General features: G+C 45.1%; 1 protein-coding gene across 3 annotated transcripts in view; it reads left to right on the forward strand.

Annotated features, from left to right (window-relative positions):
- The first annotated feature begins 4,126 nt into the window (after positions 1–4,126).
- Positions 4,127–24,889, forward strand: part of MFHAS1 (multifunctional ROCO family signaling regulator 1) — a 69,282-nt gene continuing 48,519 nt past the window's right edge. For all 3 annotated transcript variants that reach the window (XR_002124951.1, XM_019651010.1, XM_019651011.1), the window contains exon 1: positions 4,127–7,690. Coding sequence is in view for 2 of the 3 variants with exons in the window: in XM_019651010.1 (XP_019506555.1) it covers positions 4,696–7,690 (2,995 nt within the window). In the remaining variant the exon portion in view is untranslated. The remainder of the gene's footprint in view (positions 7,691–24,889) is intronic.

The raw sequence follows: 24,889 nt of genomic DNA on the forward strand, positions 1-24,889 counted from the left end.
TTTCTACCTCTTTTCTTTGGAACAAGGCTAAAACCTTTCAGGGGGATGTCCCTTCCTTCTCCTCTTTCTGTCTTTCTCCTGAGTCTCTCCATTTCTATCTCCAACAAAACCAGGCCGGGAAGGAGGGGAGATTTTTCTCTTACTTACCTTTAGTCAGATAGGAGGGAGCATATTTGTTGTTATTATTTACTTAAAGCAAAATATCAGCTGGATCTAAAATTACAAGAAAGGAGAAATGTGGGGATCCCTTTCTCTCTTTTCTTGATAAAGGCATCCCATACTCGGCCTCTCCAGACTTCACAGAGAGAACTAAATGCATTTTCTCATGAAATGCTATAAACCCACTCTAGGTCTCATTTGCACGGAAGGCGTGAAGGATAGCTAAATTTCCTTTCAAGACTAGACAGGTGGTTTCCATCCTCCAAGTTAGTTAGAACCTCAAGTCCATGCATGTTGTCTCTGGTAAGTTAGTAAGCACTTACTAAGTAAATAAAATGCAAACTATTTTGAAAGTCTAAAGCAGCTGAAACAAGCAGAAGTGCTGCATTTCTGGGAAGCTGTGTGTTGCTGAACCCCTGAGGGTAAAAGAAAGCAAAATAAAGGGCTCCTTTTAAAGACCAAGGTTAACTAACTGTACTGGTTTCCTAAGATTGCCCTGGTTTTAAGCTCAGAAGGTCTCCTATCCAGGAAAACCCCTCAGTCTTGTACACACTGGGACATATGGTCAAGATAGAGACTTAAGTTGTGGTTGATAAAACTAACATTCAGTAGACAAGAGTGCATATATGATTTCCCAAATCATGCATCTTTAATATAAATACAATAATATAAATCTAAGGAAAACCATAACGACTGAATACTTTCATAAGAAGCTATCCATTTCTAGGCAACTTCTGGCCAGTTTGTCCGTGTAGTTATTTATAGTGGTTCATTTGGTAGCACTTATTCTAATTGCAAACTTGATTCTTACAAGGAAATAATTAGCCTTGGAGGGCTCTTTTTGAAAACACAAACCTTAACGTGACACCAAATATCCTATGGGCCAAGAAAGGAGAAGTTTTCCAAAAAAAGTTGCTGAACGTTTTCAATGATGGGAGGTCAAGGAAGGAGAACGGGTAAGTTGACCTTCTTCTAGAGAGCAAGGCTGCTGGAATGGTGGAGATGGAAGCCAGATTACTGGGTCCAAAGAGGGAACCAGTGAAGAGGAAGCAGACCAGGCCCAGACCATTTATATAAGATATTTGACCTAGAAAGGAATTCAAACAATGAGATAGTAGCTAGGGGGTTAGCCAGGTCAAGAAAAACAAATCTGGTAAGATGAGGAAAGTCGAGTATGTTGAAGACAGAGCAGAAGAAATCAATCATGAACGCTTCTTTGGAGCTTGTTGCTTGCTAGTCTAGCAAGGAGTAAGAGCAAAATACCCCTGCTGCCTGGGCCGTTCAGGCTGTTATTGTCAGATGTTTTAATGGGAAGCTCTTTCCCAGAGTGCCCAGGATCCTCCCTTCTTACTAGTCACATCTTTTAAGGCCTAGCTTAAGACCCAGCCTCTTGGCCATGTTCTCTCCCACTCCCCTAAATGACTTGTGCCCTAGCAGAGGGTCTGCGCTCTGGGAAAAAGCTAAGGTGCATGGAATGTTATTATAATTGTGTGGCAGCCGCTAAGTCAAAAACAATCTCAGAGTAAGAAACACAGGATAAATGAAAAGATTTGGGAAAGTTTATAGATTAAGTCCACGGCATTGGATAAACACCCAAGGCAAGAAAACTTAGAATAATCAGAATCTCTCTTCTCCAAACTGAGATAAACGGTTTTTTGCTTTTAGGAAAACCATGGCATGTTTTCCTATGCAAGGGCCACCGCTAAAATTTGCAGGAACTGGGGCAAGGGTATGAAGGAAGGCCCATCTACCATATGCCTAAATATTTAAATATGCTACATCAGGCTAACACATGTGGTACACCCACGCTCCCTCTTATCCTAGCCTGGGCTCCATCCAGCACAGTGAGGAGCCTATGGGCACAGATGTGGACAGTCAAACTCCATCCACACCCTGGAGGCCTGGAATGTGCACATCAGTAACTCCTGAATGACTATGATGACCACCTTCCCCAAACAGGCTTGAGGCAATTTGCACAGGGATTTCAGTGTCCTTCACACCAAGCTCAGTCTAGAAGACTGAGGGGGCACATCCATCCTCTGCCCAGGGCAGAATCCTTCTTGACTGGGTTTAAGAGCTACTCTGGACACAATTCTTTTTCTGGAGTTCTATTTTATCATTACATTCTCTTGAACTGACTTTCAAAGAACTTTTGGACAAAACCTTTTACAAGGGTTTCTTCAACATTGACTGTAACAGCACCTAACAAGTTGAGGGGCTCAGAAAGAATGTTCCTGCTGAGCAAACTCCTTCACACCAGGCTTCGGTGTTTCAATGAGGGCCAAGAGGTCCCAAACAGGGGGTTGTTTGGTTCTAGCCAGCTCTTTTTATCAGATGAAGCAAATTACAGATTATCTCCTGACAGAGGAAGAGCACAATTTTCAAAGACACTTAAAATGGAAGTATAATAGTCTGAGCTCCTAAGGGGAACAGTTAAGCACAGGTTATTTAGATCTAATCTAAACAACTTTAGGACTTCAGTTCAGCCATTTAAGATAGGAAACAGAGGCCTTCTGTCTCCTTTCCCAGCTGAGGTTCAGATTTGGGTTAGAAGTAGCTGGAGGGTGCAGGATTTGGGGTCTGACTGACCATGAAGGTGATGCCCTTAGGGGAATAACCTCACATGGGGAGTTGGCACATCTGGCTCTACACTTTACTTGGCTGGCTGGCTGGGAAGTTGCTTAATATCTTGGGCCTGTTTCTTCCACTATGAAAAAAAGGGTCAGCCTAGATGATTCAGGATTTTTCTTGGAATGGGAGGCCAGGGAACCCTTGAGCAATTTGATTTCCCAGGAGGTCCTTCAGGGTGAACACAGCTCAGCTCTCCCTGTTAACATACCCACAAGTCACATCCGGGATCGACCTGGGGGTGGGAGAAACGGAGCATCCTCCAGTTACAGTATATATTACCCAGCCTTGATAACCATCACTGGGGCAGATTTCCAGCTGAGATGTTCACTCGCTCTTCTTGAAGAGACAAACTATTACTACTGAAATAACTGCACGGAATATGGGTCCCCAAATAACAGCACAGTCATGCGTGGGGGAGAGCCACAATGTGCTAAGCGATGCATTTAACTAATTAATTTTTTGTGCCTCTGCAAATTATTTGCTTCATTATTAACTAATCTGGAGGCAGTGATGGGGGAAATTAATAGGTTTTAAGGTTCTGGTAAATACTGAAGAAATTATTTACTTAGCATCGATGTGATCTCAAAAAACTTCCTCAAAGAGGAAACAGCTGCCATTTTATTGAACCTACAACATAACAAGTACTGTACAATTAGGAGGTGGTATTTGTTTCGCGGTGTTGTCGTGAGGATAAATGGGACATCCCAGATAAAACATTATGCTTCACCTTACCCCCCACCCCTCACTTTCCACCTCCCTCTCCGCAATTAGGCCGGCTGAAAGCCTGCTTAAAAAGCCTTCCCCAGGGGCTCCGAGAACGTGTCTCAGCTGGTCTGGCACAAAATAGGGCCTCAATAAATATTTATCAAATGAATGAATGGTTGTCTGCATTTCTCCTTTTGTGTAATCATACTCTGGTTCTAAGCTCCTACAATGAAACCTGGGTCCCTGCATTTTGCCAGCCCTATTACGGTGTAGACATAGGGTGAGTGGCCGGGGAAAGGGGATACATAATGAGCAAGGACAGACAGCGGATCCAACACACCGGGGAAGAAGAAAAATAAATCCTTAGAGGCGTACGGCCAACAAAGAGCCAGACGCAGACCAACTGAACAAGGAGCGCCTCGGATCGGCAGTCAGGACCCACTCCTCCCGCCGAGCGGGGTCGGGTCTCGGGCCCTCACCGGGAGAGGAGCCCCCAGCTCCGCACCCGGCGCCCGCCCCCTGGGCGGTGCCAGTAACACGCGGCGCCTCCGCGGGTCACGTGGGGGCTGCTCCGCCGGGCGGCGCTGCTGCTCCCCAATCGCGCCCTCGCAGTGCCGGGGACGCGGCACTCGCGCTCCCGCCGGGGCCCCGGGAAGCGGAGACAAGGAGGCGCCGCCGCCGCTGCTGCCCACTCCTCCCGGCTGCGCCCGGGCCCTGTGCCCGCAGCATGCCCGCCGCCGAGCCGAGCGCCGCCGTCCTCCAGGAGCTCGCGGAGGCGACGCCGCTGCCCGCCGCGGAGCCGCCGCTGCGAGGGTAGCGGGGCCAGAGGCGCCGCGAGGCGGGTGGAGCGGGAGGAGGAGCAGCAGGCATCCTCCGCGGCGCGGCAGGCGGCGGCCCTGCTGCTCGGGCGCGCCCATGGCCACGGAGGAAGGAGAATGCGAGCGGCACCACCCGCCGGCCGCAGCTGCCTACCCCCGCGCCGCGGGCTCGGCGCCCCCCGGAGCTGCTCGAGTCGCCGCCGCCCCCCAGCTGCGGGCGCCCGGCCGCTGGCTGCGCTAGGACGCACCGCCGCTGGTCGCCGAGGGGTAGTGGGGAGGGCGGAGCGAGAGGGACCGGGAGACTGGCGCCCGCCAGGGCGCCGCACGGCATGTAGCTGTGGGCTCCCGCGCCCTTGTGAAGGTGTCGGCCCGGGGCCCCGCCATGGCTGGGAAGGACAGTGGGAACCTGAAGACAGTGAGGCTGTGGCGGGACGCCGCCTTGCGCGCCAGGAAGCTGCGGAGCAACCTGCGCCAGCTCACCCTCAGCGTGGCCGGGGGCTGCCCGGGGACCGGGGAGGACCAGATCGACTCCCCTGACGCCCCCCAGCTCGTGCTGCCGGCCAACATCGGGGACATTGAGGTGCTGAACCTGGGGAACAACGGCCTGGAGGAGGTGCCCGACGGGCTGGGGTCGGCACTGGGCAGTCTGCGCGTCCTGGTCCTTCGCAGGAACCGCTTTGCCCAGCTGCCTCCGGCGGTGGCCGAGTTGGGCCACCACCTCACCGAGCTGGACGTGAGCCATAACCGACTGACGGCTCTGGGCGCGGAGGTGGTGAGCGCCCTGCGCGAGCTGCGCAAGCTAAACCTCAGCCACAACCAGCTGCCCGTCCTGCCCGCCCAGCTGGGCACCCTCGCCCACCTGGAGGAGCTGGATGTCAGCTTTAATCGATTGGCGCACCTGCCCGACTCTCTCTCCTGCCTCTACCGCCTGCGCACCCTCGACGTGGACCACAACCAGCTCACTGCTTTTCCCCAGCAGCTGCTGCAGCTGACAGCCCTGGAGGAGCTGGACGTGTCCAGCAACCGGCTTCGGGGCCTGCCTGAGGATATCAGTGCCCTGCGTGCCCTTAAGATTCTCTGGCTGAGTGGGGCTGAGCTTGGCACCTTGCCAGAGGGATTCTGTGAGCTGGCCAGCCTGGAGAGCCTCATGCTAGATAACAACGGGCTGCAGGCTCTGCCTGCCCAGTTCAGCCGTCTGCAGCGACTCAAAATGCTCAACCTCTCCTCCAACCTTTTTGAGGAGTTCCCTGTTGCACTGCTGCCCCTGGCTGGTCTGGAGGAGCTCTACCTTAGTCGCAACCAACTCACCTCAGTGCCATCTCTTATCTCGGGCCTGGGCCGGCTCCTCACCCTCTGGCTGGATAATAATCGGATCCGCTACCTGCCAGACTCCATTGTGGAGCTCACGGGCCTGGAAGAGCTAGTGTTGCAAGGGAACCAGATCGCTGTGCTGCCAGACAACTTTGGCCAGCTCTCCCGGGTGGGCCTGTGGAAGATCAAGGACAACCCACTGATCCAGCCCCCTTACGAGGTCTGTATGAAGGGGATCCCTTACATCGCAGCCTACCAGAAGGAGCTGGCCCATTCCCAGCCTGCGGTGCAGCCCCGCCTCAAGCTACTCCTGATGGGCCATAAGGCTGCAGGGAAGACCTTGCTCCGTCACTGTCTCACTGAGGACAGAGTGGAGGGAAACGAAGGAGGGGACAAGGAGAAGAGCTACCCACCTTCACCTCCTCCCATGAGCAAGGGCATCGAGGTGACCAGCTGGACAGCTGATGCTTCCCGGGGCCTGCGGTTCATTGTGTATGACTTAGCTGGAGACGAAAGTTATGAGGTGATCCAGCCCTTCTTCCTCTCCCCAGGGGCCCTTTATGTGCTGGTGGTGAACTTGGCCACCTATGAGCCACTGCACTTTCCCTCCACGGTGGGCTCCTTCTTGCATCGGGTTGGGGCCCGGGTGCCTCACGCTGTGGTGTGCATTGTGGGCACCCATGCAGACTTGTGTGGGGAGCGGGAGCTGGAGGAGAAGTGTCTGGACATTCACCGCCAGATCGCCCTGCAGGAGAAGCACGATGCTGAGGGGCTGAGCCACCTGGCTCAGGTGGTGGATGAGGCGCTGGCCCAGGACTTCGAGCTTCGCTCTGCAAGCCCCCATGCAGCGTACTATGGTGTTTCGGACAAGAACCTGCGGCGACGCAAGGCCCATTTTCAGTACCTGCTCAACCACCGGCTGCAGATCCTGTCCCCCGTGTTGCCTGTGAGCTGCAGGGATCCCCGCCAATTACAACGCCTTCGGGACAAACTGCTCTCCGTAGCTGAGCACCGGGAAATCTTCCCCAACTTACATAGAGTACTGCCTCGGTCCTGGCAGGTGCTGGAGGAACTGCATTTCCAGCCACCTCAGGCACAACGGCTTTGGCTAAGCTGGTGGGACTCGGCACGCCTCGGCCTGCAGGCGGGTCTGACAGAGGACCGGCTGCAGAGTGCCCTGTCCTACCTGCACGAGAGCGGCAAGCTGCTCTACTTTGAGGATAGCCCGGCCCTCAAGGAGCACGTCTTCCACAACCTCATCCGCCTCATTGACATCCTCAATGTCTTTTTCCAGAGGGATCCTTCCTTGTTGCTGCATAAGCTGCTCCTAGGGACCAGCGGAGAGGGCGAGGGCGAAGGGGAAAGCTCCCTCGTGATGGCCCTGCCCACGCCGAGCCAGGACCTGCTTCGGGCCACCCAGCTCCATCATTATGTGGAGGGCTTTCTGCTTCATGGGCTCTTGCCAGCCCATGTCATTCGGTTGCTGCTTAAGCCTCATGTCCAGGCCCAGCAAGACTTGCAACTGCTGCTAGAGCTGCTGGAGAAGATGGGACTCTGCTACTGCCTCAATAAACCCAAGGGCAAGCTTTTGAATGGGTCCACGGCCTGGTACAAGTTCCCGTGCTATGTGCAGAACGAGGTGCCCCATGCAGAGGCCTGGATAAATGGGACCAACCTAGCCGGACAGTCTTTTGTGGCCGAACAGTTGCAGATTGAATATAGTTTTCCCTTTACGTTTCCACCTGGGCTGTTTGCACGCTACAGTGTCCAGATCAACAGCCATGTGGTGCATAGGTCGGATGGGAAACTTCAGATCTTTGCATATAGAGGGAAAGTTCCTGTGGTGGTGAGTTACAGACCTGCCAAGGGGGTCCTGCAGCCAGACACTCTGTCCATTGCCAGCCATGCTTCGTTACCAAATATATGGACAGCATGGCAAGCCATAACCCCCTTGGTAGAGGAACTGAATGTCCTACTTCAAGAATGGCCTGGACTGCACTACACTGTGCACATTCTCTGTTCTAAGTGCCTTAAGAGAGGGTCGCCCAATCCACATGCTTTCCCAGGTAAGTGGAGAGAAGGGTGTGGCTCTTCTGTGGTGTTAAAATGTTGTTTTTTGGTGTTTTTTTTTTTTTTGAAGATTTTTGTTTGTGATTTGTACGATTATTTGCTTAACGTCACAAGCTCCCCAGGAAAGCTTCTCAAGGTGAATACAGGGGGAATTTGAGAACAAGCAAAAAGCAATAAGTACGTGAGCAATATGTATCATACTCGCCTACAATAAAGACTCAGACTTGCAAAACGGGTTCCAGTCAAAAGGTTTGGATCTCCTCTTCCCAATTTAGCTCACCTTTCAGAGAAGGAAATTTCAGGGCTGTGCATATTAGGCACATCTTGAAGGACTTGAGATGCTCTGAGTTTGACATGTCTATTGTCACATCCTGTTTAAATTCAAAGTGTTGTCAGAAAGTAAAAATTACTGCTCACTTTTCTTAAGAAATCCCAGAGGAGAATGCTTCGTAATCGGGATTGGATTAGTCAAGACAATGTTATGTTACTAATGATGGATTAGTCAAGACAAAACTTTCAGTCTGTAATGCATGACTAAATCCTGAGATCACTGTTTTACTCATCACACTCCTGGGCATGAACGAGAAACTACTGAGATCTCGGAGGGGAGTTTTCTTGGGTACTTTTCTTGGGTACTTTCTGGCAGTTTTGTGCTTTAGAGCTGTCTTAAGGTTTGTGTTTGTGGTGTTAGGGAGTGGAGTTCGTTAAAAGTACTTTGTGAGAGATGGAAGGGACAAAACATTGGCAAAATAAATTTTCCCCACTTTTGGGGAGTGTTTTCCAAAAGACCTTTTGGTATCCTGAGCCTTCAGTTTGGAATATGTCCATTTCCCACATGGGAATACACTCTTTGGAGCAGTTCTTTAAACTACTCAGATTTTGGTGGTGCAGGCTGGGTTAACAACATTTCAAGAGTCCTAAGGACAAACCTAATGATAGTATCACTGCCAGTTTCACCTCTCTTTCCCCCACCCCCAGGGCACATTGAGGGGTGATGAAATGCAAGACTGCATGCCATTGTGATCTTTGTCTTAGTCTGAATGCAGCTCATCATAGTATCGGGAAGGAATCAGACACCAATGTTTCCGAAGGTAACATCTTCCCGTTGCCCTAGATCCAGGCTGAGTTTAATTCTTCAGCTTGAAAAAAGCCACCATATTCAGTTACCAGTCAACTGAGCCATCCACTCTATATAATTATCTGGTGTCTTGTCAGAGTCCGAGACTTGGTAGATGCTTGAGTTCATTTTATATTTGTCATGGTATTGTCTTCATGAAAGCAAATGCTTTCTTATTGTTACTAAGTTGAATAAAGTGGTTGAGAGTTACATATTCACAGAGTAGCTGATGGAAGGCGCTACCTAAAGCTAATTCTTAATCCAGATGGAGCCTTAATAAAACTGATGTTATTAACAACAAAGGGAAAGACTTAGGTGATTGAACAATTGAAGATCTGTGTAGAGCAATTCCAAGAACTTTGAGGAGTAAACAATGAGGCCGGGCTTCTTTTTCTCTAACCTCAGCTCTTTATTTTTTTAAACAGTCATAAATTCCACAAACAAGCCCATTCTCTTGTTATTGTTTGGCCTGTTTGCCTGTCAAAGGAAGCAACCTGGTTTGCAGTCCAAAATCTAAGGAAGAGATGATTTTTTTTTTATGCTAAAAAAACAAATGGTTCAAAATGGTAAAATTATCTTATATGTTGAATAGGAATAAATCATCAGGTGTTTTGATAATATAGACTGTATATTTCTGTCTATGGTCAGAGAAAGAAGTTATCTTTTTTGCTTTGGTTAGGATTGTATTTCTTCTAAAAAGTAGCAGAGCAAACAAAAGTAGTGGGAAAAGATGATTATAGTAATTCATTACGTTAAGACAAGGAAAATAACGCATTTTCTTCTTTCATATTTTTCTGTGATGACCATCATCTGTTAGTATTTGCCACATTTCTGAAAGATTTGAGAAGAGCTAAAATAAAAAAAAAATTCAAGTTGATGCAGGAGCAGAATTATAATGTCAGGTGTTAGTTAGGGCGTGCATTTAAAAATATGTTCATTGAGTCCCTACATTATTAAAATATGTTTTAACTTGGCAGAAACCTTTGAATCTATTTTTAAGAAGTCATTTTGCTTTTTAGAAACATTTAAAAAGTTGGTTACTTAGTTTTACATTTTATTAAAGTGCCCAGTTCCCCGTAAACTAGTAGTTTTGATACAATGTGAAAAAACTGGAATTGAAATTTTTTTCAGCTTTGGGACATTAAAAGTAAATAGCAAATTACTGTCTTTTTTAATTTTGATTTTATACAGAAGAAATGTAAAGTTGCATTGATATTTTTTAAACTTATTTTGCGAAAAGTCTGTTTTGGCCCTGCCATTGTCCATGGGATGTTAAATTTTCTAGCCTGAGCTGCACTAGTGTAGTTGGCTTGGGGAAGAATAATGCTGTATTTCTCTTCTTTGAATTTGATTTATGAAAGACATGTCATGTTTTGGAAAATGCTCAGCCAACAGCTGCTTGGTTTTTAAAGTTCTTGTAAAAAAGTGTCAGTCATGTTGTCAGGGGGAATTAATGATTTGTCTCATTTAAGATGGGTGAGTTGCGTGACAGGAGATGCTTTTGAAATTCGAAGGAAGCCTGTGATGGAGCCTAAATGTCAGGTGTGTGTGTCTTCACCTCCTGTCTCAGGTACATCTGACAGCCAGGCGTTCCTTCGTGTTACTTGTTTGGATGTTCTAGAGTATGTTTCTTCTTGTGTGATATTTATTATGCTTTTGTCCTTTTCTACCACTGTGACATCTAAACCAGAAAAGCTGAGTACTCCTGAGGTTGGCTGAATGGGATATGGAGTAAGATGTGGTTGCGAGATCCTAGTGCTTTGCTGTTCCATTTAAGTGGTTTGAGCACATGCTGTTTTTAAATTGGAAGAGCGCATCCTAGTGAGTAGTTGAACTTGGGTTCCATGTAATTTTTCACCAAATATCCTACTCTCCAAATTCTTAAAGGTCATTTTTTAGGATCATTGGAAAGCAATCCAAAGCAGCAAACAGAACACTGGTACATGGTCTGTATATTTGGTTTCTGTCGTTCATTAAGTAACCTGATGCCTTTCCACATCGCTCGTCAAGTGCCATTTGCTCCTGTTCCATTGCTTGCACACCTTGTATCTCTCTGAGACACTCAGCACATTTTGCCTTGTTCTGCTGGCGTTTGTGTATGTCATAACATCTCTTTGATTAGGCTGTTCACCATCTGAGCGGGACACACGCCTGAGGCTTTGTGGCTTCTTTGCATGTCTAGATGTTTGCTGAATGATTGGTTGGTCTTTGGTGAGAAATACCTTTTTTTTTCTTTGTTATTCACATATTCTGTCAAATTCCCAGGTGGTAATCTAGTGGTCATCTTGCTTTGTCCTGTGTTCCAACTTCCTTCCCCTGTGCCCCAAATGTCCCTCTAGTGTTCCCATTGTCACTATATTACTGGTCTTTCCTTTGAATGGGCCCTTCATTTTGACCACTGAAGCAAAGCAAAATTCTTGCCCTATGATATCTCAGTTTTAGAGTTGCTGGAATTTGAGCATGACCTAGTTGTTTGGATTCAATTAGTCATTGTTTTTAATTTCACAGAGGTTATTGAATATCTTTTTAGTTGAGCTTTATTAATGTTGATGCCTCTTGGCTTTTATTTTTCTGAACAGTCCTCTTTGAACTCTCCTGGGCTTTGTTTCACATAAAAATCAAAACCTTAATCATGCAGTAGGAGAAAGAAGTACCACGCATGACAGAATTCAAAGCCTAGAAAGGCCTTTGGAAAATAAATTATATTATTAGGTGCCTCTTCTTTAAACTTTAGAGGAGACTCTCAAGTCCATCCCTGTGCAAGTAGCTTAGAATTTCCTAGAGAAAGTAGTTTTATTTGTTAACAGACATTTTATGTTATACTCTGTCGCCTGCTCGTTGTACTCCCCAGTAAACGTTACCTATTTTAGTTCTTGCTCATTTATGTCATTTTAACACCTAAAGCATTTACAGTGTGTACTTTACAGGGTTGTTTTGGGAATTAGGGGAGAGAATGTATTGAGAAAAACAGTTATTCCCTCTACCTGTAAAGAAGTGAGGGATTTCTGCTCCATTACATGGGGGTTAGGGGGTGGGAGATGGGGGCTATTGGAGTGAACACTTTCGGTTGCTGTCATCATTCATCCATTAACTTGCTTCTCTCCATGGGAGCCTATTATCATTAAGGACCTGACCATCCATCTATTAAGGTGCTTTTTTTTTTTTTTAACCAGGAGGCAGGTGCCATCCTCATCTCTTGCCCTCTCTTATGTCCTGCAGCCTTGGCACTCCTGTACCTGGGGGTAGAGAGGAGAGTTGCTTTGTGTTTCTCTGAGGAAAGCACGCTAGGTGGGTCTGCTTGGGGCAGGCCCAGCCAAGCCTCTTCTCCCTGGTTCAGCTGCTCTGATTGCAAAACCGGCTGCTGAGTGGGTTGTCGGGCTTGCCTTCCTTTGGGTGTTGGCATCCTTCACTTCAGCGCAGAGGGATGAGGAGGCCCCTTTTTGGCCTGCTTTCCCCAACCCTGCTCTCGCATTAATGAAGCTGACCCTCTGAGCCCCTTTTGGCTCCTCATGTCTGCACAGCCTATAGAAATCAGAGTGATTGACAGGCATCTCAGACAGCCACAGAATACATATGATGACATGTCTTTGTTATACCATAAAGACCCTCTCCTATGTAAGGTATGGCGGTATTACTCTAGGGTTATAAACTCTCTTCTCTGAGTTCTGATGTTTCATGTGATGGCAGAACACTCAATGGGCAGTGCCTGATGTAGGGCTGAGCAGATAGAAGGGCTCAAAGTGGATTGATTATTTTTAAAGAACTCAAGAAATTCTAGTGTTTCTTAATTGATTACTCTGCAAAGTGCTTCTTTGGGTTGTTTATAGTGTTCTTTGTCTTAAAGTGTGGTTTGTTTTTTTTAAAGATTTTTTTTATTGGGGAATTGGGGGATGGGAACAGTGCTGGGGAATTGGGGGAAGGGGAACAGACAAGTTGCTATCCTTTTGTTCTTCAGGGTAGCCCATGGCAACCCACTGCAGCAGGGGCTGCAGCCTACGCCGTTGTCGGCGACTCACGGCAGCCCAGCTCCAGGTCGAGCTGTTATCCAGCATCTTAGCTGTAGAGGGCAGTGTCACTGGCCCTCATATGTGGGATCCAAACTAGGGTCCTCTGACGTCCCAAGCCAGCTCTTAACCACCGCGCCACTCGGCCGGCCCTAAAGTGTGTTCTTTAAGGTAAGCATATATTAATATAACTTTCTCATGTGATTTTTCTGGTACATATAGTCCTGCCCTCTATATCCATCTCCTAACTCTTTCAAAAATGGGATGGGGATGAGAATGAGTAAAGGACAGCTTATCGGGGTGCCAAGGTGAATGAAGTGCAGGGAACTGGCTACAGAAAGCCTTCTACCTTCTGACCTCACCTTCGCACTCTTGGAGGCAGTGAGCACTCCCCTTTCCAAAGCCTGATGTTCCAAAGCTCACTCTTTCTGACTGACCCCAACCCGACCTTGACATTGGCCTCTTGAAGAGGGAAACTATAAATGGTGAGAAGAGTGAAGGTGGGATGGTGGCGGTGCAGGAAGGATGTTTTACATGGTGTGTACCTGCTCTTTTCCCTTCTGGCATGTGCTGTTGCTTTCCAGAAGCTCCATACAGAGGTAAGCCTGCTGGTTTGAGTTCAGGGAAGACCCTGGAAGAGTTGCCGGCTGTAATGCATGCAGCAATGGTTCCACGTGTGCTGTATACTATGGATAACAGCTCCCAGACACTGTTGCCAGCAGGGCCGACTGACTTGTGGAGAGGGAAGGGAAAAGTTTTAATTATTATTATTTTTGGCACTGAATGATTGAAAACATTTTTTCATTTTTCCTTCCTCAACATCATCTCTTAGCTGAAAATTTGATGCTTTGTTTCTTTCTTTCTTTTTTTTTTCCATGAGGGAGTTAAACCAGCTGCCTTGCTGTTAAGAGCACACGCTCTATCCATTGAGCCACCTGGGCGGCAGCTCAGCTCAAGGTGCCTAGTTCAGTCCCAGCCGCGATTGGACATAGCCCACCAATCGAACAGGCAATCTTGTCATTAGGAGCACGTGCTCTCAGCAGCTGAGCCATCCTGCCACCTGTTGGCAGCTCAGCTCGGGCGCAGTTCAGGCGAAGCTCACTGGCGCACGTGGGAATTAAACCAGCGAACCTGTTGCTCAGAGCTCATGCTCTTAAGCAAACTCTTAACCAGCTTTGCCACTCGGCTGGCCCAATAAAGAGTAAATTAGTAAAAAAACAAAACAAAACCATCAACAATTTTTTTTCTTTAGCTGTAGATTTACAGAAGACAAAGACTGCAAAGGCAGAAGGAAAGTTGGGGTGGGGAATTGGAGTAGGATAGGGGTACTGGGGTACTGGTGGGGGGGCAGGTGGTGGTTTCTCATGGGCATTGTGAGCCCGGAGGCCAGCTCAATGGCCTCAAGAAAGAACTTCCTGCTCTCAACAGACAGCCCCAGGCACCCAGGCCGTTCCAGCTGTTTCCTTCCGTTTTGCAAATCTGTGCATAGGGCACTTGGCCGAAGGGCAAAGAGGAAGGGAAAACTGGAGTTGTGTCAAGCTTCCTCTTTGGTGTGCATGGACCTTTCTGCTCCTAGGTGGGGTGGCTCATGGAGTCAAGGCTGCTGCACCTACTGCTGCTTCCTCGTCCTCCTCCTTTTATGGAAATTCACACATGAAATGAACCAGTTTAAAGTGAATGACTGTATGGCATTTAGTGCATTCACAATGTTGTGCAACCACACCTTGAAGTCAAGTGCTTCTTGAGGCAAGGAGCAGATGAGGTTGGTGGTGTCCTGCTTGGGGTGGATTGGGAATTCTTTGGCAAGATCTTTGTGACAACTTGACTTCTAAGGCATGACGTAAGGAGAGAAGGGCTTTTTAGGCTAGGCCTTGAGATACCACCTTGATGAACATCTTTTAACCTGGCTGCAGTGGGAATCTTCTTAGTGTGGATGAGAGGACAGAAAGTAGGACATGGGGCCTTCTGGTCTGTTCTGTGGCATATGTGATTTAATGGGGGACTGACACATAAAGAAGCACAAATCAGTACTGTGTAATTACTATCTTTGGTACAATGCTTCCCCACCCCACCTCCCCCACACCCTAACACACACACAAACAAATTTTGAGTAGAGATCTCTAATGACAGGCAAAGCCATAGGCAGATGTGAGGGTTAAGGTGATAGGATTGAATTGCTACAAAATTAGGTCATTACCAAATTAGACCACAAATGTACAGTAAGTTTATTAGCTGGAGTCTGTCATCACTCACTGTTGAATACCTGCCATATACAAAAGTCTGTACTGAACTGGGAGTTTTAGGAGAATAAAATAAAATACATGCCTTGGCCATGGGGAGCTGAGTAAATAATGGTTGATGTAATTGTTGATTCTTGTGTATATGGAATCTGACCACATACAGAGAAATTCACTTGCATGTGTGAGTAATTACTGAAAACACTGGCTTTTGATTTTCCAGGAAAAATAATGACCACTTTGAGAAAAACTGGCTACAGCTTTGAATTTGCTTGACACAGATAAGTAGGCGGAAAAGTAATGCCTAGGTCATTCTTTTCAGTTGATTTTCAGTTTGCATCATTTGTTTGTACGAAATCCCAGGCAGATCTTGAGAGGATGCTGAAAAAGAAAAATGCATTGTATCTGAGGGTTTATAAAAACTTTCAGAAATAACCAGCTTTTTGAGGTGAAATAAATGCCTCATCTTCAGGAACCTTCACATTTCTGAGTTGTTGATGGATTTGCTTCCACTTTGAGAGGGATGGAAGTCATCAGTGATTTATAAACACCAAAGACTATGTGAACACTGACTCCAAAGACAGTATAAATTAAATTGGACACTGTCATCATAAAAAATATGTGGCTGCTACTTATAGAGTGCTTTGTTGAAGGACGTGTTGTTGAGGTGGTTTCCTATGCTTAGCATGTTAAATGTTGAGAGAATTAAAGAGTTAATTTTCTTGGATCCTCTCCACTGCTAAAATGAAACATATAAATTAACATTGAATTAATACAATGTTATAATACTAGTGAATTTGGGGGCAGTAGAACAAGCCTCCCTTCCTTCCTTCCTTTCTTTTCTTTCTTATTTTTTTTTTTTTTGGAAGAGGAAGTTAAAAAAAAAAAGGTAATGGAGAAGGAAGAGATAAAATCAAGAAAAAAATGATATTTCTCCTAGGCACTGTTGTTTGACTTATCGACTTTATTATTATTTCAGTGAGATACTTATTTTTCATGCCATAAAGGTTATTATTGTATTAACCATCATATCAGTCTTTCTAAGAGAATAGAGTTGGGGAGAAAATATGTGAATCGGTAACACTGTTGAGTTCGCATCATGTTCTAGAGACAGTGCAAAGTGCTTCTTATAGGAAATCTCATTTAATCCTCCAAGCAACCCTGGGAGCTGGGTATTACCATTGTCCTCGTTTCCAGGTGGAGACATTGCGATTTAGAAGGTTAAGTGAATTCTCCCAAGTCAAAGCGCTCTGGGATTTCAGCCCAGACCCTCCGCTCCTGAACACAGTCCTGCCCTGCCTCTCAAGGTTAGGTTGCCCACTGCTTTCCAACATAACAAGCTCACCTCCTTTTCCCCTCTTTCCTAGATGTCCATTCCATATCACTAAGTACTGGGCACTGTGATCACTGCTGGGCACCCAGGGTCTGGTAATGCATGGGACCTGCACACATGGAGGTCAGTGGAGGTCACAGTCAGGTGCCGGGGAGAAGTGGGGTCTCAGGAGTTCCGGAAAGGGCCTCGCTGCAGCTGGGTGTTAAAGGGTGATTCCTAGTTGACTGCATGGAGAAGTGAGGAAGTGTATTTCAAATTAGAATGGCATTTAAAAGGGCAGGGGGGATACAGGTAGTTCAACACGCCCTGCCTGGGGCCGTGGGTGTGTGTGTGCATAAAAGCATTTAGAATTGAGCAATTATAATAAGGAAGGGGCTTCTTGATTTAAGTTACATTTATGGACTGGTAAAACTTGGCCAGCAACCACTGCTGGCCCATAAACTATTGAGTTTTAGAAGCATTGCCCTACCCCATTCCGTTTCCATCAGGCGGGGGGCTCTGTTGAGACCCTGGAAGAGATTTACGGCTGGGAAAAACAGAAGGGTAGTTTCAAATGATGTGCTCAGGCTCATAATGAAGTTACTGTTGGGCTGACGGCACACCTGTCCTGTAGATCCGTGTCTAAGTGTGCCGCTGTTCATGTTCTCCACGCCTGAGATGGAGAGAAAAGGAGTGTCGGTTATTCTAACAGCCAGGTGGCCACATGCCCCTGTAATCCCAGGGGATGTATTGAGAACATCAGTTTTCCTTTGTCTAAATCTGAACCATAACAGATTATGAGAAAAGGTGAATTTGGCTACAACACAATTAGAATTTTATTGTGGACTAAGTTTCACTTTACCCTGTGCTTTTTTTGTGATATATCACAGACTGACTGAAAATACCGTCTTTTAAAAATTAATTTTACACTAACAACACATTGTATTTTATGCATTTCTTTTGTTGACACTACTTACCACAATATCAGAGGGTTTTCTTGCATCTTTCATCTTATCATCATTTGAGCTTATCTTCTCTTGTCTCTCAATTTATCAAAATATAGTTACATTGTCATTGAAATCCTAGGAAGTGCAAGACATTTTAAAATGTTACTTTACATTTTGTTTGTTTTACTTTGTATTTTGACTTGAAACATTTGGAGTTTTGTGTTGCATTTTAAAATGGATGCATTTTTATATAGTAGTTGCAAGGGCTCTTGAGGGAGGCTGCTGGGGTTCAAATCCCTGTTCCACCACTTGTTAGCTACATGACTTTGGGTGTTATAATAGTTTCTGTCTCATAGGGTGTCCTGAGGATTGTGTTATTATATGTAAAGTGCTTAGAACAATGCTTGACACATGGCAAGAGCTCAATAGATGTTAGCTGCTGCTGCTGTTACTACACTTATTCCACAAAGCACAAGTCTAAACATGTATTTGCAAACCTGATAAGTTTATGAATAAAACTTTATTTTTCATAGGAGTGTAACAGAATGTGGTCCCTAGTTATAAACACCTTATACTCTTTTAAAAATGCCTTTTCCCCCTTATTCAAACACACAAATTTGGAGAGTAGAGGAAAAAAAATTTAAAAAACACTCATAGCTGGTATCTAACATAATTACATATTTTGCTCTATTTTCAGTTTTTCCCCTTAAGCTTATGTTTATTAAAACATATAGCTATAATCATATTATATAAATAATTTAAATGTTTCTTAACCTAAGCTGTCATGAATATGATTTCATGTTATTAGTCTCTACACAGTAATTATAAATGCTTACAAAATAATATATCAAAGAGATTTTGACCTTTGTTTTTTTAACCATTGGACACTTGAGTTGCTTGATATTTTTGTTGTTATGTGTACTTCTGTGATGACTGATTGCATTTCTTTATAAAAGCCCCTTTTTATTTGGGTCAGTATCCCTGAAGTGTAATCACGGGGTCAAAGGCAAAGCCTGTCCAAGGTCCAACACATGTTTATGCTGCTTTCCATGATGGGGACACCGTTCATACACCCACCTTCCGAGGATGCAGCATGGACTTCACGGTCCTTCCTCAGCACTGGGCCTCATCTTTAAAATGCACTAACCATTAATGGAAAACAATATCTCACTGATGGTTCAAATTTTAATTAGGGAATGTGAATGTTTTTCTCTATGAATGCTGCCTAATTGCATTGCTTCTTTGGGGAATTGTCTGATCATGTCTTTAGACAGGATCATTTTAGTGGTATTTTTTTTTTTATCACCGTGATTTCTTATAACCACAGAGTTCAGTGTACAGTAACGCTTTACGTATTAAAGGTGATAGATAACCTTTTGTCTATCATATTAAAGGTGTTTATCTTCTAGCCTGTCTGGCTTTTTTTTAAAGATTTTATTGGGGAATTGGGGGGAGGGGAACAGACAATTTGCTGTCCTTTTTTGTTCTTCAGTCTAGTTGTGGAGGACGTCGCTTCACTGGCCCATGTTGGTATTATCATTGCGCTCTTCCCGGGTGAGGCAGTTGCTTTCCGGCCATTAGACGGCTCACAGCAGCTCACAAAAGCTCATGCCTGCTGCCGGCCAGCCCCACTGCAGCCTACGCCGTTGCCAGCGACTCATGGCAGCCCAGCTCCAGGTCAAGCTGTTGTTCACCATCTTAGCCGTAGAGGGCGCAGCGTCACTGGCCCTCATGTGGGATCCGAACTGGGGCCCTGCTGCTTGGAGCTGGTGTCCCAAGCCAACTCCTATCCAAAGCGCCACTCGGCCTGTCCCTGTCTGGCTTTTTGATGTTTAAAAAATTTAGTGTTTTGAGGTTTTAAATTTCACTTAATATAATTTATTGATAGCCTCCTTTGTGATTAAACAAAATACCATTATTATTTTTCTAACTACAGAGATGAAACAGAAGGAATCACAGTGTACCATTAATCTCTCTACCCATATAACCTTTACTGACAATAAAAAAGTATCCGTATGTGGATGGTATATATTGAAAATCGAAGCTCCTCTCTCAGAGCCCCTTCCCTTCCTAAGTCTCTTTCTCCTCTGTAAAATGTTTCTTATGAATTGCTTTTAAGGAAAAAAAAAACATATTTGCATGTATTTTCATCCGAAAGAGATCATGCACAGTTATTGTTCCACACCTTGCTGTTGGTCACTTAAAATATGTTTTGGAGATGCTTCTTCCATATGTCCAGTTACAAACCTATTGTGTGTATGTATATACATATATGTATGTGTATATATATATATATATATTATATATATAATGTATATATATATATATATATATATACATCATTATATTCTACCAATGGATGTACTGCTTAATTAGTTCTATGTTGACAGACCTTTGATTCTTTCCAGATTCTTTTATAGGTTTTAAGCTAAGTAAGTTCTCCACCGTCCAGAATTTTGAGAAATACTCAATTTTATTTCCTTCAGTGTTGATAATCCCTCTTTGTGCTCAGAACACTGTGGAGATGCAATTAGAAAAAGACAAATCCCTGAGTCAGAATGGTGGGACTTACAAAGGGGCTGGGGAATTAGAAAAGCTTAACTTGGTGATTTCAAATATGGGTAATCTTTTTAATTGGCTTTTGTGATGCATGTTGGAGAACCATTGTTTTCAGCATAATTATGCGTGTCATAGCTTAATTCATCCATTATAATGTGATGTAATGTTTAGACATAGCAATAATTACAAACCTTACATGTGTACAAATAAATATACCACCAATTAAAATAAGACAGTGGCAGATAGAATAATGCTGTGTTGATACAAGAAATGAATGAAAAATAATTGATAATGAACTAGACTTCCCTGTCTCAAACCATTGCTTCTGCTTTTCTATCCCAACTGTTATCTAGGAGAATCTGTCCTATAAGCGACCTCCAGAGTTCTACACTATTGTATGCCTTGGATGGACCCTGATACCCAGAGGGGTTCAAAATTTAAGAGATTACCCGCACCATTTGCTCTTCTGTGTGTATAATGAATAAAGAACGGTTCTAACCCAGCACTCTGAAATGTGGTTGACCTGTAAAAACAGTAAACAATTAAATCCTGTTAGAGTGGCTTTTGTGATTAAAAGAGACTTAATTGCATATTTTGTTTAAAGCTAACAGAATCACCACCAGTCAGGTTCTTAGAGGTTTTTTTTCACAGGGCTGATTGAAGTGCTTGGTCTTTAAAAATCCTCCATCTCCTACTAAATGTCCAAATCAATGCAGACAGTAAAGAGAAAAAGAGCAAGCCACCTTTTTGGAACATGTTATTAAAAATATGTATCCGCTGGGCTCCTCTGGAGTCACCTTAGCCACACATCAGAATGGCATAGCTGCAGTGCTTTTCGTTCAGGGGGCTTATTGCTCGTTGAATTGCACAGGGAAGAACTAAAAAGAGAAATGTGACTTTTGCAGAACACTAGGATGCTGAAAACAGCTCGCTGGTCTGCTGAGTGCTGGGCTGTTTTGTGCCTAGGGTACAGTAACAAAAAAAAATGGCATTCAGAGCCCCTGTAGGATGCATCTGTCCCTGTCGCTGACACTGCTTACATCCAGATGGCCCGGCCCTGGTTGTGCCCCCTCTAGATTGGAGCAAGTGTCCTTTCGAATTTTTTTTTCTTTTGTTAAGCATTTGCAGCTATGTGTGCCTTTCCCCCGCCCCAGGAAATACACGCATGTGAACAGCAGTCCTCTGGTGACTCTAATGTACCATGCATGCTTCCTGGTTACTTTCTGGTTACAGTATTTCCATCTTTTTTTTTTCTTGGTGTTGGGAAAAGGAAACTTCATGTGTTTTCTGACGGATATTTCAGGAATTTGCCTTTGAGGCTGTTCAGCCAGGCTTTACGGCAGCCAGACAGAGCTTCTCGGGGCTGCTTAGCCTCTCTGCCACTGCTTGAGAGCTGCTGCTGCCTGTGTGACATGGGGCAGCATGAAAAGCTTACCCCACATAGCAGGGGCAATTGTGTCTTGTTGATTACCAGGGCTGTAAAAATTCTTTTCCTGAGCAAAAAAAAAAAAAAAAACAGGTCCTGTTTCCAGGAAGCAATCAAGTGCTGCATAGCAGGCACCAGGTGTTCACAGGAAGGTTGGAACACACCACCATCCCCTTTACAGTGCATAAATCTCCTGATTTATCGGGTCATTTGTGATTCAAGACACAGTACTTCATGGGAGGAGGGAGATTTTCATTCAAGTCAGAGCCCACTGGAAACCAGGAGGAGGAATCAGGAATCAGAACGGTGTACGTTGTTCTTTATTAGAAGAGAACCCTGCTTCTTCGGTTGTAGACAAATATTTGCTTTTGAAGAATCGGGTGGTGTGTCAGTGGCTTTGTTCACAGCTGTGCACAGACACATGCTCTCTCACCTTCTAAGCATGCAGGTACAGGCACCGCACAGATAAGTTTATAATGCTTGGAATCTGGGTGTGTGCTACTGAACATATGAATTGCTTTCTGCTTCATCCTCCTCCTCCTTTGACTTAGCTCATTTCTGTCATGGGACAGATCTTCATCCCAAGGAGTCTACATCGTTTCCTACGGAGGAGGACAGAGGACACGGGTACCTTTAGCTGCAGCTAGAGATGACTACTGCCATGCTGCTTTCTTGCGTTATGCTAATCCAACATCAGAGAAAGAGGTCTTACCTCTTTTATCTTTCAAAGCCAGTGAATTAGGGAGTCAAGAAGCTTGGGCCTCTGGGAAGCCACCCTGAGCCTCAGTTTCTTCATCTGTAAACGAGAAGAAGTAATTCTAACAGTTCCTGAGCACTTGTGTCTGCTAGCACAGCCTCTTTAGATATTGTGAGGATTGAATGAATGAATGGATGCCAAGTGTCTGGAGGAGTTTTCACCATATAGTAAGTGCTCAACAAATGTTAGCTCTGAATACCACGATCCCTGTTTACAGGTGAGAACACTGAGGCACAGGAGGCCTGAGTAACTTGGCCCAGGGCACACAGCACATGGCAGGACCCGGCTGTCCTCCTTCAGAGCCTACACTCCCTGCCAGTACCCTATACTGCCTCTCAGGAAAACGGTAGCTTTCCACCTGTCAAAAATGGGTGGTTGGTTGAATGAAAAACAGAACAGCGTATGTGAAAGGCACGTGTTTTTAACTCTTTGTGTACATTAACTGGGAATCTGCAATGACGAGGCCCTGGGCAGGGTCTCGGCGAGTCAGGGGTGAACAGGCCTTGATCCTAGGAAGCTGCATTTTAGGGAAGTAGAACAAACAGTAAACATACAAGTTCAGGACTGGGTAACAAATGCTGAGATAAAAAGATCTGCAGGGGCCAGGAGAGGCCCGAGTTGGGGAGCCCTCTGGAGCCAGGTGGTTGGGGTTGGATGGATAGGAGCAGGTCTCCAGCAGAGTGGAGGTGATGCTAGGGAACTTTCTGCAAACCACCAGGGCCATTAAAATTCTATAGAATAGGCATAGGGGGAAGAGCATTATACAGATTACTGGGAGCCAGCTGTTTTACGTGTAAGTGCACATTCCATGTAAATATCTTTTAGCTTATCTATCTGATCAGTGAACGTTTTTTTTTCACCAGAATAGAATGTTTGGCAGCTCAATATAAAGCTGAAATGTTTTTATTGGATTTGATCATTTCTTTTTCTAGAGTGAGAGGGGCAATGTCAAGTTTACATTTTGTAAGAACACTCAGGGAGATAACATGGAAGATGGACTTGAATGGAGTCAGGGGGTCCACTCTGAGGTGGTCTTTGGGGATGAAGGAAACAGTCCAGGATATTAATGAGGTGGAGACCTGGGCCTCTCTGGCTGTGAGATCTTAGACATGCCAGGCAACCTCTCTGGGCTTCAGCATCCTCATCTATGAGGCCGAAAGCATGTCTCTTTGATTTGGGTTTATGGGATGGGATGAATTTTAACCACAGTGGGAAGAAAACTGGGGCATTTATTTTTAAAACAGAAAGCAGAAGTGATTTGATAAGATTAATTTCAACAGGGCTGATATGTATTGCCTGCTGACTTAATTGGTTTATTAGGGTTGCTTAGCCACCCTCCTATGATGGATAACAAGTGAATTCTAGTAGATTTATAGTCTTAGCGTTTGTAAGTAATGTCATTTGCCGAAGAATAAAGAACCCCATTTGTTCTTAAATTTGGAAGGGTTGCAAATAAGAGACTTTATAAATACCTAGTCACTGTTCACCACTTTAAAATATTGAAAGGATAAATGATGCTGATGGTGGCTCGCTTTGCATCATGAATTATGTATGCAGTTTGCCCTGGAGTTCTTTATGGCTGTGTGTATCGAATCATCTTTTGTTCTAGCTTATTTTCAGTGGTGGTGCTTGTAAAAGAAGAGGTCAAAGCAAATACATGAAAGAAATCTGTTCGGTGCAGAATCATTGTTTTTCGCTGTGCTGTTCTGTGAGTTGCTTTTGTTTGTGGCTTGTTTATTCTCAAATTGGTCCACAGTGGGGTGGGATTGGGGGACAGTGAGAGGAGAAACCCCTGTGGTGTCAACAGCTGTGGGTTGGGCTAATGACAGAGCATAGAGCAGGCACACCTCTTCTTGGCTCACTGCACCTCTGAAAGCAGTTCTTTTCTTACCCTCTTCCTCCTCCGCCCTGCATCCTCTTTAAGCTCTTCAAGGCAGTGGGTTCCCATGAAGATCTTCATACTCTGTATAAAAGCAGGTTAAGCCTTAACTACTTTTTAACCTAGTAATAGTAATGAAATAATTTGGAATAAATTACTAACAATATGCCCATGATGTTTTCTCCCACTAGTTTTTTTTCTAGACTCTAGCTATAATTAGGATTAAAAAAAAACATGAAATGCAGTGGAGGATTACTTGGCACTTTTGGTCCCCTCGCAAAGATTCCTTTAGGATCTGAGTATGACACCAAAGGCACTGTTTAAATTTCACGCATGAAGTAATGGTGACTTTAAGTGGAAGGCACTTGTAACATTGCTTGCTTTAGTTACTCATAACATTGCTTATTTCTATAGTGACAGTGACTACCTACTTTATGAGAGGAGCCTCCCAGACAGCTGTCACGCCTGGCTCATCTGGGTTAATTAGAAAGGGCCTACCATGGATTGTATTGTGGGTTGGCGAATTGCCTCATCTTCCCTAAGAGAATCATTTGTGGGGGTGATTGGAGGCAAAGATCCCAGCAGCTGGGAGTGGCTCTAGATTGAGGGGAATCCAAGGCCCATGGCCCCATGTGTTTGGAAGTGCATGTCCACGGAGGACTGCTTCCCATGTATTGATTAGCCAGGGTTCCAGCTTACAGCCGGTTGAAAACTGTTGGGGCTGGCCTTCTCAGTGGTTAATATGGTGTTAGCTCATACCAGATTAAAAGAATCTTTGCGAGAAAAACCGTTTAACATAGTTTGTCTATATTATTCACTAAAAGACACTGCACAGTGCTCATGCAGTATGGAGAAATGGGATAGCATTTAGAGCTAACACATGGGAAGACATTAGTTAGGATATTTATTCACTGAATCTTATCTTCATTCAGCAGGAATTTGCTGAGGCCTCCCAGC

The sequence above is a fragment of the Hipposideros armiger genome, unplaced genomic scaffold, assembly GCF_001890085.2.
Source record: "Hipposideros armiger isolate ML-2016 unplaced genomic scaffold, ASM189008v1 scaffold_151, whole genome shotgun sequence".
Lineage (NCBI taxonomy): Eukaryota > Metazoa > Chordata > Mammalia > Chiroptera > Hipposideridae > Hipposideros > Hipposideros armiger.